Source organism: Pituophis catenifer, unplaced genomic scaffold (assembly GCF_029215685.1).
Source record: "Pituophis catenifer annectens isolate HBS135680 unplaced genomic scaffold, rPitCat1.0.hap2 SCAF_5, whole genome shotgun sequence".
Classification (NCBI taxonomy): domain Eukaryota; kingdom Metazoa; phylum Chordata; class Lepidosauria; order Squamata; family Colubridae; genus Pituophis; species Pituophis catenifer.
This window is the reverse complement of record NW_027256885.1, coordinates 44,739,606-44,753,350: the sequence shown is the minus strand read 5'-3', so window position 1 is coordinate 44,753,350 and position 13,745 is coordinate 44,739,606. Positions and strand designations below refer to the sequence as shown.

General features: G+C 42.5%; 1 protein-coding gene across 2 annotated transcripts in view; it reads left to right on the top strand.

The window, feature by feature from the left end:
• The first annotated feature begins 3,352 nt into the window (after positions 1 to 3,352).
• UBE2M (ubiquitin conjugating enzyme E2 M) overlaps positions 3,353 to 13,745 on the top strand; it is a 70,881-nt gene continuing 60,488 nt past the window's right edge. For both annotated transcript variants that reach the window (XM_070944535.1, XM_070944534.1), the window contains exons 1-2: positions 3,353 to 3,759; positions 4,889 to 4,983. In XM_070944535.1, coding sequence (XP_070800636.1) covers positions 3,651 to 3,759; positions 4,889 to 4,983 — 204 coding nt within the window. In that variant the 5' untranslated portion in view covers positions 3,353 to 3,650. The remainder of the gene's footprint in view (positions 3,760 to 4,888; positions 4,984 to 13,745) is intronic.

The window sequence follows — 13,745 nt, the reverse complement described above, 5'->3', positions numbered from 1 at the left end:
CAAAGCTGAATCGGAAAACCCCTAGAGCTCTTTTGACTCGTCAAGGAAGGCCGAGCCCTTGATGGAGAATTTTGATATAAAAAAAGGCACAAGACAAGGATGCCCGCTGTCCCCATTACTATTCATATTAACATTGGAAGTGCTAAACAGAAGTATTAGACCCAGAAATAAAAGCTATGGAAATAAAAAGAGAAAAGTACAAATTGCAAGCATTTGTGGATGACCTGGTATTTATTCTAGAAGAACCATTGGAAACCACCCCAAGCTAATGGGGAAAATAGAAGAATATGGAGAAGTTGCAGGATTGAAAATAACGAAAAAACCAAAATATTAGTCAAAAACCTCACAGATAAGCAGAAAAATGAATTTACAAAGAAGATAGACCTCCAGGTAGTTAAGAAAGTAAAATATTTGGGAATCTATTTAATGGCAAGATGCGCAACAATTAAAGAAGATAACTATACTAGGTTAACACAACAAATCAAACTGGATCTGGAAAATTGGGAAAACTGCAACTGTCAATGGTAGGTAGAATAGCAACCATAAAAATGAATATCCTGCCGAAGTTACTCTTTTTGTTTCAAACAATTCTTATAAAACTAGAGACAAAAATACTTTGATGAACTAAACACAATAATTTTGAAATACGTGTGGCAAGGAAAAGGGGCAAGAATAAGACTGAAAATGCTGCAAGAATCTAAAAATAATGGGGGCTTTGGGTTCCCGGATTGGGACCTTTACTGCCAGGCCTCTACACTCTCTTGGGTGAAAGAATGGCTAAATCTTAGACATAGAAGATTACTATTGTTGGAGGGACATGATCTTCAACTGGGATGGCACGCTTTTCTGTGGTATGAAAAGAACAAAATACATAGATATTTCCAAAGACATTATGTAAGAAATGCTCTATTTTTAGTTTGGGAAAAAGTTAGGGCAAAAAACTACATGAAAATACCAGTCTGGCTTTCCACAATTGAAGCACTGATACACCCAAATGTTGTAAATTTGGAAAAAATTGTGATGTATAAAGATATTTTAAATGAGAAAGGGGAATTAAAAACTAAACAGGAATTACAAAACCAAGGGGTGAACCTTGCATGGTGGCCACATTTGCAAATACAATCAAGATATGTGAAAGATGTAAAAACATATGGTTTCTATAAAGGGTCATCAACACTTACTTGATCAGATACTATTAGGAATGGATGAAAAGTTAATAAAGAAAATATATAGCTATTTATTAAGCTTTAAAATGGAAGATGAACAAGTGAAAGAAACAATGATAGTATGGGCAAATTTTTTTGGATATACTATAGAACTAGATAAATGGCAGAAACTTTGGGATAGAAATTACAAATTGACAATGACAACTACTTACAAGGAAAACCTGTATAAAATGTTTTACAGGTGGCATTTGCTAGCAAAGATGTTTAAAGATATGTCCGCCAAATGTTGGAAATGCAATCAGACACCAGGTTCGTACTATTGTAGGGAAACAATAATAAAGATAGAATATAAAATACTGATATACTAGATTTAGTAAAAGCTTGTTATTCTGTAATCATTAGGTTCCTGTAACATATATATTGTGCTTTTTGTATCACATATATTATTCCTTTCTATTTGTATCTCCTGTTACAAACATATTGTCATTAGGAAAATGTATGTATCTCTGAAATGTATCTGGTATTTGTCAAACGTATGTCCCTGCCATTTGACCTGAACTCATATCAATCTAAAAGCATGGTACGACTAGCCATCAACAAAGGAATAAACCATACCTCAGTCCTAATTTATGCCTGATCTGGATAAGATCTGGTCCTCCAGAGCCAGGGGCTAAGTAGCCAATTAAGTAAACAAAGAAATGCTTAAGATAAGACTAATTGGAAGTTTAGATTCCTTTGCAGGGCAACAAAGAATACACAAACATAAATTAAGGGGCCAGAGTGGGGACCTAACTGGTGCTTTAAAGGTATAAAAAGTGGTTACATCTTCTCTGAAGGTGTGAACCCTCCCATATACATATCTCTTTGTATGTGTTTGGAATGGTTTTACCCAGCCTTTTGTCTTTGAGCAAAGATTAAATGTTGATTCTTATTCAAGCCTCCGTTTAAGTCTTTCTTTTTGGTTCACTGAGAGCTTAAGCGTATAGCCGGACCTTACACTATCATATGTGGTGGACATGTCCAAAAGCAAAAAAAAATTGGACAAAAATGCATACATGGTTAGAGAAAATGACAAAACAACATATAGATCTAAAGCCAGAAATATTTTTGTTAGGTATATTGCCAGAAAATTACGGCAAAGGGAATGCTGTAAAAAAAAATTGCATGTTTTGACAGCAGTGAGAATTGTATTTGCACAATACTGGAAAAATGAGGAAACTCCTACAGATGAAAATATAATCAAAAAAATACCAGACTGCGGAAATGGATAGGTTAATGTTAAAGATAAAGGATAAAGAATACTTTTTAAGTTGGGATTTGTTTTATCAATGGTTAGACAATAAAGGTAGAAATTAGAAATTGGAAGAATACTATTATATACAAGTAAAGAATATTATTGTTACTAGAATTATGTATATGTAAAATGACCCAGACAATACACTGTTTTGTTGTGGATTTAATAAGACAAACACAACTTTTGGGTTAATCAGAGACAGATTTTATATATTGCGCAATAGGTTCAAGGCTCTGTACATGAAGCGTTGAACAAAGACAGGAATTAGGTACAATGGTTTTATACCCTTCTAGACAAAGGATTCTTTGAAGTCAGCAGTTCATATGGTCCTACACATTTATCAATTTTAATTGACATTACAGAGTTTCTTTGCAAAACAGTCATAATTCTTTTTGTAGATTACTGAAGCATCTCTTTTATCTTTTGTTGAAACAACAAAGTGGACATCTCTGTCACTTTAACCTCAAGGTGTAAATCACGTAGACTGTTCTTATCTGTGACAACTGAGAGGCCTTGAAGTAAGCATCCTTGCAAAGAAATATCCCTGCCTGTGTTCTGAATATAATTGCAAGCAATTTCTCTCTTACAATATTAAGAACAAAGAGGGCCCTTCAGTGACTATCTAACTGGACCCGTGTTTTTTATTTATTTTATTTTATTTGTTACCTGTCCCACCATAGTTTACTAAATACTTATATATGTTAAGAAAAATGTATAAATAAAAATATATTTTAAAAAAGGAAGGCCAAGCCCTGAACTGGAAAGGCTGAGATCTTCTATAAGCGTCACTTGTCTCCACCGAAGGCATCCAAGTCCTTTCGGAGAGTCGGCAAGTAGGCGGAGCTTGAGTGTATGGCGGAAGTTGCCGACGCTCTTCCGGGAAGGGCCGAAGGCGGGCTGTGGGTTGGAAGTCACACTTACACACTGAGCAAGCAATAGGAAAAGCAGCGGCGGCCCTCTAACCCGGTTGCTTGGTCCTTTCCCTAGCTCGGCCACTCCGCCCTCATCGTCCCGTCTCTCTCGGCCGGCCAAGCCAGGCCGCGGGAGTCGCCGTCCCCCCTCATTTCCCTCCCTCTCTTCTCTCAAGAGCCGGGCAGTATTGTGTTGGGCCTGGCTGCGGTAACCACTGGGAGAGGCCGGGGCCGGAAGGGCCAAACAACAGTTAGCCAAGCCACCAGGAGCCAGCCAAGATGATCAAGCTATTCTCTCTGAAACAGCAAAAGAAGGAAGAGGAATCGGCTGGCGGCACCAAAGGCTCCACCAAGAAAGCGTCTGCCGCGCAGCTCCGCATCCAGAAAGGTTAGGGGGAAGGTCGAGAGGCAGATGGGCAGCTGCGTTTATTTCTAGGGGAAAGAAACAAAGCCAGGCCGGTGAGGGCAGTGCTGCTCCTGTTTCTTCTTCCGTGCCGCAAGGATCAGCTAGTATTGTAGGTACCTCCTGTCGACGACAGGATTAAGACATTGTCCACCGAGGGCTTGCTGTCTCAGTTGCCCCCGTTGATGAACATCACGGGTTTTCCCCATTTTCGTATGGTGGTGCCTTAGTGCTTCGATTTTTCTCGATATATTTATCGAGTGATCCTCATAGCAGCCAAGCTTTGGTAAGTGTGACTGGAAAAGCCCTTCCTGCTAGTGGCTGCTAGGTGAGTTCGTGGCAAATCATTGAACTAGGCAGGTCCTACCTAATTCCTTTTACTCCCAGAACTCTTTTGGATTTTACTCTGGCTTTTCAAACTCACAAAGCAATGGTAGTCTGCTTTTCTTCATAGGATGAGTTATAAACACGATAATAGGCTAAAGTAACTAGTGGATACATGAAAACCTTCTCAAACTGTATTTTGCTGATTTTTGTTTGTTGTCCTTCCTCCACAAAGATTTGGCTATTGAACAACTCCATTTTTATGCTTTATTATAAACAATTAGAGTTAGACTAGGCTATGAGGTGTTTTCTATTAATCTTGGACACATGCAGTCTTTTATAATTTCAAATATCCTGTTTAAAATAACTCCTCATTCAGAATAATCCATGCCTATAACTTACATTTTCATTACATTACAGTAACTTGGTTGTCCCTTAATAGTTGTCCTTGTGCACATGCACATATTTTGTTTTATTTTTGTAGGATATACAGTGAACCCAAATTTCCAACAAGCTATCCTGGAGCCATTTTAGGAAGATTAGAACATCATGAGATTGGATCAAATTTGCCAGTTTATTTTCCTGTCTTATGGTCAAGAAACTGTTGACTTACTTTTTTCCACCTTTTCTAAAACTTTTCAGAGAAATGTATCAGTGTTGAGCTAATGATCAACATAAAGAGGAATTATATATTTTGATTTGGGAATAGAGTCTTTTCTATTGATTTGGTCACAAATCTCTAACCAGCTGCTTTCTCTAAACTGACAATTACTTCTGCTTTTCCTGCCAGATATAAACGAACTTAATTTGCCAAAAACATGCGAAATAGACTTTTCAGACCAGGACGATCTTCTCAACTTCAAGCTAGTTATCTGCCCTGATGAGGTAAGTGATGTGGGCATAGGAAGGAACTGTTTAACATGGTACTTACATACTGTACTGTTTGAATTGCTGAGCCCCATAATCAGTGTATTAGTAGGCTGTGTCCAGTGCTGGTTTTTCTCTCTATAAGGGATGATTGATAGAACTTGGTTTGGGGAACAATACTTATTGAAAATAGATTTAATCATTAGGGCTCTTGTAGTTGAAATTGTAAAGAGTACATGTAGTCCTTGAATTACGACCATAATTGAGCCCAAAAGTTATGTTACTAAGTGAAACAACTTGGTTAAGTGAATCTGGATTCCCCATTGACTTTGCTTGTCAGCAGATTGCAAGAGGGGATCATGTGACCCCAGGACACTGCAACTGTCATAAATATGAACCACTTGCCAAGCATCTGAATTTTGCTGGGGGTGTTGTAAGTGTGAAAACTGGTCATAAGTCAGTTTTGTCAGTACCATTGTAACTTAGGTCACTAAATGAACTGTTGTAAGTCGAGGACTACCTGTAGTACGTTGAAGGGTTGAGTGTCCTGGGATATTCCCTCTTGATGATGTTCATTGCATCCTGCCATATTTCTTATTTACTTCTTATATGTATCCTTCTTAGCTTGTCACTGCACCATAAATATTAAACCTGTCTGCTGAGCTTTTCTTATATTTTGTTTTTACGATAATTATAGTAAAAGATTTTCCCAAATTGTCTAGTTCAGAAGCATGGTGTTAAGTAGCAAATTATCCATAGCTGGTTGCTTTCGGTGGGGAGACTTCATGAGTGGGGTGATTTACCAGGTCAGTGTCTCCTGTGATACTAACATTCATATCAGTATACAGTATGTGTGTGATATTTTTACCTTTGTGCTTTAAGTCCATCATTATTGCTTAAAGTTCTTCACATTTTGAATGCAGTGTGGTCCATTTTGTACATAAATTAGCTCTGAAGGTAGGCAAAAATGTCTTTGCAAAATACCTTATTCTAAAGCGGGGAGAGGGATGGCATGAGAAGAGGGTAAGGAGAACTTCAACGTATTCTATTTTTAATCAATTCGTCTGTGTATTGGCATCTTAATTCTACCTTGTCATGGTTCAAAGGTGTGAGATGTTAGGGGTAAAATAAGAGTGTCAATTAGCATAGGTCTCTTTGGACCATTAAATAGAGATGCACAACCTAATTTACCAGGTTATATGTACCTTCTGAAAGTCTTAGCTGCAGACCTTGAGACCTCCAAAAATGGTTATCATGTAATTTTAAATGTGGCAGAAATGGACACCATTAAATACAACACTAGAGAGTGATTATTATCAACTAAATTTAATTCATATGTAATTTAAATTTAGTAGCTTTTCTGGCTGCATTCACTACATTTGGGGGAGCAGCTTTCATCTTGCCACTTGAGAGTTAAGTGAGCTTTTGATCCATTAGAATGATAACGCACTGAATGTCATGACTCCGACTAAGGAACCCAAGCAAATCAGAACTCTGAGACTAGAATCTTCCTCAAAAACTTCTTTATTGTGTACATCATATCGGCATGATCAATTGTAAAACCAACTCTAAATATTCCCTGCTGTTTCAGCATAATTAAAATAGTAAATGGTCCCCTCCCCAGGTGTCACCAGTCACATTGTCCAATTAGGTAAATTGGCAGGCTCCTTAGGTACTCCCTTCTTCATCCAACACCTGTGGAGATGACCCTGGTTCCCACGAGATAGAATTGGTGGTGTGTCTGGCAATGCATTCCAGCCCCCCCCCCCCCCCCCCCCAGTGTGGCAACTGAGAACCAAGAGAATGGCTTCTGCCAGGTTCCGTTTGAAGTTGACAGTCAGATCTCCCTGAGTGAGTGAGTGAGAAGTACCTGGAAAATATCAAGTACAGATAGCCACCTCTCCCATCACCAGGTTGTTCCTTTGGCTTCTGGGGTTTTTTTTTCATGGAATTTCTGGACCAGCTTATCTGCTCTTAGGTCTTTACTCTTCACCCAGGTAGCTTCTGACAGGGGGTAACCTTCCACTGCACTAGGTATTTCAGCCTTCCCTTATATAGTCTAGAGTCTAGGATCCTTTTTACTTCATAGTGGGTTTCCCCTTCCACTACGATAGGACCTGTGGCTACCTGAGCTACTGGTCTCAGCTCCGATCCTATTACCGGCTTCAATAAATTACTGTGGAAAACCAGATGCACTTTCCATAGCAGATGTGGGAGTTTCAGCTCCACCATGACTGGGTTGATGATCTTCACGATGAGGAAAGGTCCTAGAAATTTGAGGCCCAGTTTTTTACAAGGCAACTTCAGTTTCAGGTATTTGGTAGAGAGGTAGACTTTCTCTTCTATATGAAACAGCCTCTGAGGGGATTGCTTTTTGTCTGCTTGTTCTTTTTGGGTTTCTGTGGCTTTCGTTAATGCTCGTTTCACATTTCCCCAAGCGCTCTGCAGTGAGTCTACCCATTCTGTCAGACTCGGATGAAGGGGGCTCCTGAGGGTACTCAGGCATGGGGACAAACTCTACCCTTGTGGCTACCTTGAAAGGAGTAAGCCCCGTGCTGCTGTGCATGGCATTATTGTATGCCACCTCGGCAAAAGGCAGTAGATCTGGCCAATTGGTTTGCTGGTAGTTGACATAGCATCTCAAGTACTGTTCTACCATTACGTTCGCTCGTTCTGCCGCCCCATTTGTACTTGGATGAAAAGCTGAACTAAACCCCTGGGAAGACCCAATTAGCCTTATGAACTCCCTCCAGAATTTGGCTGTAAATTGAACCCCTTTATCTGATATTCTCTTTGGTACTCTGTGCAGTCGGTAAATATGTTTCAGAAACAGTTTCGCCAGCTTGTGGGCTGAAGGAAGACTGGGACAGGCTATAAAATGAGCCTGCTTGGAGAAAAGATCAATCACTGTCCAAATATGGCGTTTCCCCCACTTTCCGGGAGTTCCACCATAAAATCCATTGCTATCTCCTCCCAGGGTCGGGATGGCTCAGCTACTTGTAACAGTTCAGGAGGTTTCCCTGGCCTTTTTTTTCATTGTGGCACACACTACACAGCTTTCAATGTCTTCCTTCATTCCTGGCCAACAAAACTATCTCCTCACCAGGTGCCAAGTTTTTAAGAATCCAAAGTGGCCAGCTTGCTTGGCATCGTGGCTTCTCTGCAGGACCTGGACCTGGAGGGTGCTGGGGATGTACAGTTTGGGGCCTTTCCATGCCAACTCGTCCCTGGAGGTCAGGAGCTGTTTGTTGTACATAAGGGCTGCAGTGGCACAGTGGTTAGAGTGCAGTACTGCAGGCTACTTCTGCTGATCACCAGCTGCCTGCAGTTTGACAGATCAAATCTCACCAGGCTCAAGGTTATTATTATTATTATTTATTATTTATTAAATTTAAAGGTTGACTCAGCCTTCCATCCTTCTGAGGTCAGTAAAATGACCCAGATTGTTGAGGGCAATATGCTGACTCTGTAAACCGCTTAGAGAGGGCTGTAAAGCACTATGAAGCGATATATAAAAGTGCTATTGCTATTGTCTCTAAACCAGGGATCAGCCTGCAACTTGGCTCTGAGCTTCTGGGTCAGTTCGGCCCAGGCTCTGTCAGCCGTTTCCAAGTCTGCCACCTTGTAGTGACTTGCACTGCCTTTTGAGGGAGGGGAATGATGGCATTGACTACTTCTTCGCGATTGCTTTTGTATTGTGGCATCCAGGATAGGGCATCAGCCAGGACGTTCTTTCCCCCTGGGATGTTACTTCAGAGTGAACTCAAACTGGTTAAAGTACTGTGCCCACCGAAGTTCTTTGGGCGAGAGCTTCCACGTGGTCCTAAGTGCCTCCAGATTTTTGTGATCAGTCCATACTTCAAATGGCACTTTGCTCCCTTCTAGAAAGTGGCGCCAGGTTAATAATGCACAGCGGATGTCAAAAGCCTCCTTCTCCCACACCACCCACCACCTTTCAGGGTCGGTGAGTTTTCTGGAGGTGTATGCGCATGGTTGCAGGTTTCCCTCCCTATTTTTCTGGAGGAGAACCGCGCATCGGCCTGGATAACAAAAGGCTCCTCGGGGTTAGGGTGTTTTAGGACTGGTTCCTCTGCAAACAGCCACTTGAGCTTCTCGAATGCCGCTAGCATTCCATGGTCCACTCTAGCGGTTGGCCAGGCCGAGGGTTGACCCCCCCTTTTCCTGTTTTTAGCAGTTCGGTGATTGGCAGGGCTGTCTTGGCGAAAGAGGGGATGAACTGGTAGAAGTTTGCGAATCCCAGAAAGCTTTGCAGTTGCTTGTGGGTTCGAGGGGGCTGCCACTCCAGGATGGCATTTACTTTTCCTGGGTCCATCTCTACCCCTTCACTCGACACTTGGTACCCCAGGTAGTCAAGGCAGGTCTTGTGAAACTTTCATTTAGACAATACAGGTTTGCGACCAGGAGTTTTTTGAGTACCTGGCAGACCAGTTTGATGTTGTCCTCCATTATTTCAGTAAAGATGAGGATGTTGTCTAAATAAACTAGAACCCACTTATACAGGTGATCATGCAGCACCTTGTTAATCAGCTGCATGAATACAGCGGGGGGGGGGGCTGGAACTGGAAACTCCCCAGCGGACAATTAAATGCAGTCTTCCATTTGTCCCCATCTTTAATTCTCACTCTATAGTATGCCTCTATAGAGGCCGGGGGTGGGGGTGGTGGGCAACACATTGCATTCTTTCTCACTGAACACCTCTGCTAGGTCCCGGTACACTTTGGGGATGAGCTGGGATTCCCGGCGGCTGCTCCGCTGCAGCTTTCAGACACTTGTTCTCTTTAATTCTCCCTCTCTGCTGGAGAGCTCCCCTCTCAGGGCCGCTTTGAGGAGGGAGAGGGCCTTTCCCTAGTCTCATTTTCCTCTCGCCACCTTCCCACCATGTCGTTGGACCCCATTTATCCAGCCAGGACAATCTCAGAATTACTGCTTCAGTCATTTTCGGGACTATCAAAAAGCGGATAGTCTCCCAATGCTGGCCCATCTCTAATCGCACTGGCTCGGTTAAGTGCATTGCGGGGTGTTGTGGTCCGCCAGCAGCCTGCGAAGCTGGCAGCAGAGTCAGACAGTGAGGAGGCTGAGGAAGAACATGGGCCAGTCCTGGAGGCTAGGGAAGGCCCGGATGAGGGCTCTGGGTCGGAGGCAGAGATGGGGCCAGGGCCATCTGGGAGTGATGTGCAGACTCCGGAGCCTCCAGAGGCTGACAGCAGAGAAGCAGGGGAACAGGAGGAGCCTGTTCCTAGTGCACGTATGAGAAGAGCTGCCAGAAGGCAAGAGCAGCTAAAGTAAAAAGGACGACTCGGAAGTAAGGCCAAGAGATGATTGGCCCCTCCCATAAGGCTTAAAAGACCAGCAATGGCTCTTGGGCTCTTTGTCGGAAAACAACGTTGATAGATTTGTTTCTTGTCTTGCTGCATTTATTTCTCAGCTTGTGCCTCAGCTTGCAGGGCTTAGCATCCTCGAATCTGGCTTAGTTCCTCCAGGAAGGCATATATGTTCCCCAGTTCTGGTGCATCCTCATCATTGTCACCCACACCGCGGCTTCCCCCTCAAGGTTAACGTTCACCATCACCACCTCCGTTGGGTAAGCTGGTCTCAAAGGTCTAAGGCCAGACCTGGTTAGGACCAAAGCAACCACGCTCAGGAAACCAAGAAACTAGGCAAACCAGACTTTAATCCTCAAAAGCAGGCCGGAGCCTTGGTACATGATGAGTGGGAAACAGTCCCTTGCAAAGTCAGCGCTGGGAGCTCTCACCTCCCAGTGCACTTTATAGTCCAGGAACCACACCGTCCAGCCATCCGGACACGTCTGCCAGTCAAACAACATCTAGTAGCCAGCAGTGTCGGCCGCCTTGCACATCCGACATCAGTGGCAAGTCTTCCCGACCAGAGGCATGTTTTGGGGCCCTTGCACATCCGGCAGCAGCGGCACTCCCTCCCAACTGGAGGCCTGTTCAGGGGAGCGAACCACCCTGTCCTGCGCAAAGGCCGCCTAGTGTTTCCAGGGCCCTGGAACAGTCACTGGATGGTGGTTGCAATGCGGGGACGTGTCCAGCCAGCTGGAGGGCGTGGACCTTTGCTGATAAAGTGCACTGGGAGGCAGAACCTCCCAGTGCTGACTTTACACCAGACTTTGCATCGAACTAATTGAGTACCGAGGTTTCGGCCTGAATAAAAGTTTTGTTGGCTTGATGGTTCCTGAGCATGATTGCTTCAGTTCTATCCAGGTCTGGCCTTGGACCCTTGAGACTTGGTCTATTTTGTACCGGTCCCCCCCTACAGGACCCAGTGGCTGGGTAAGGGGCCGGATATTGGAGTCTTCACAGGTTTCAGTAGGCTGCTGTGGAACACAGGGTGCACCCTCCCCAGCAAGGGTGGAAGTTTCAGTTTCATGGTCACGGGATTGATCACCCGAACAATTGGGAAAGGGCCCATGTATTTCGGGCCCAGTTTCTTGCCAGGCACTTTCAATTTGAAATATTTAGTTGATAGGTACACCCAGTCTCCCACCTGAAAAGGTTTGTGGGAAGCCCATTTTTTGTCAGCCTGAGCCTTATGGGTCTCGGCCGCTTTCTTCAGCGCCACCTTTACAGCGCTCCACACCCCCTGTATCTTGTTCGCCCACTCGCTTGGATTACTGGGGGAAGGAGGGTCTTGGGGCCACTCAGGAATCGGCACGAATTCCATCCCATTAATCACTCGAAAAGGGGTGAAACTGGGGGCGTGGTTATGGCCGTGGTGGTGTGAGGACGTTTTCTCCACTTCGCAGGGCATTTTACGGAAGATAAATGTGGATTAAAGTGTTTGAAATGCACTGATAAGGACCAAAATTTTATAAATTGTATCGGAAGAGCTACTGGCCCAGCAGACTGGACTTTTGAATCGGTAGGTCACCCTGAACGACTCAAATTTTGAAGCTTTTCATAGCATGGGAAAGTGGAAGGAGCGAGGGGTGACCAGATAGGCAGTCGCGATTGCATACTTGGAGTAAATAGCTGTCTTTGTTCTCATTATTACTGCGATCTGTGTTTGTTTTTGCTGTGAGATAAAGGCACGGAACATCAAAAGACTGGTGGAAGGGGGTTTTTTTTCTCTCTCTTGGAAGAATTTGTGAACTTTAAGTTGATCTTTTGTTTGTGAAAGTGCCTGAGTTGAAGCGGCAAACGCATTTCTGGGCAGTGCCTTCCAACGGATGTTAGCCTTTTTTTTTTCTTTTTTTTTTTAGGGAAATTACGTAAGCTGAATTGAGAACTATAAACTTTTATTGCTGGCCCTTTTGAGTGCAATAATAAGCTGTCTCAGCTTCAATATTGGATTGCTGTCCCTTAATCTTCATTACAGACCCTCTTGGCAAAAGTGGATAATTAAAACTTATTAAAAAATGGCAACCCTACAATCTTTAGAAATGCAACAAGTTGCTGTGGCCTTAACCAAAATTAGTGAAAAGATATCAGGACTGTCAGATAGTATGGATAATATGACATTGGAAATTAAAAGAATGAAGCAAGAAATGAATGAAAATTTTGCAAAGCAAACAGCAGAAATGACAATAATTAAAGATGAAATTGAGCAGATTCATACACATGATGCAAAGATAGATCGGCAAATTGGAGAAATCTTTTTTAAAAATAAACAAGATAAAAAAATTTGTCTTTTGGAAGAAGAAGCGAGGAAATATAATCTGGTTATTCGTGGAATTCAAGAAGAAAAAGTGGACAATTTGAAACAACGAGTTTTAAAATGGCTCAATGACTTGGATACACAAATCACATTTACAGCAACAAATCTGGCAAGTGTTTTTAGAATTGGGTTTAAAAGACAAAACGGCTTAAATAGAAATGTACTTGTCAGATTTGCAAATCTTAGTGACAAATTGGAAGTGATGGTGAAAGTGAGAGAGATGGGTGAAGCTTTGAAATTTGAGGAGAAAATTATTCAAGTCTTTCCGGATATATCAAGAGAAGAAAGGGCGTGGAGATTTTTTTTGAAACCAATCACAAAGGTTCTGAGAGACAATGGAATTAAATATAACTGGAGACCGCCACAGCAACTAAATTTTTTTTATAAAGGAAGAATGCAAATAATTACTTTGGAAACAGATGCAGTGTTATACTTACACGAACTTGGATTGATTGTAAAGTATGAGGACGTAACAGAGATAAAAGATCAAATGCTCAAGATGGGTGGAACATATGCAAAAACATCAACACCAGAAGAAAAAGGGGCTGCTGGAGGACAAGATCCCAAAGGACTAAAGCGGAAGGAAATCTCACCTGCGATGGTTGAACAAAAGAAAAGTCGTGATGATATAATGGGAGATGGAGCGGATAAGAAATTCAAGGATCTTGAAAAAGAATTGCAGGAAGCTGAGTGCGGGGAGAAATTACCACCCTTTTCTCTGAGAGATGAATTTATGTAGACTACCCGAAAGAAGTGACCCGACCATTGGCACGTCCCCTCTCCCCCACTCTCTTTATAGAGGCGGAAACCAATTGAGGATGTGGGGGACGACGATTGTTTGTTATTCAATGTTTGATGTTTTTTTTGTCCTTTTTTGTTTTTTTTTATTGTTTTTTTTCTTCTATGTTGAATGTTGTTTGGAATGTGGGAGATTGGTGCTGGGATCTGGGCACAGAAAGGAAGAGGAGGGGAAAGGATTAAAAAAGTTACAGTTTAAATGGGTTTAATAAAAATAATGACATGGAATGTGAAAGGTACAGGGAATCAGATCAAGAGAAGACGATTGGAACTTAAAATTAAAA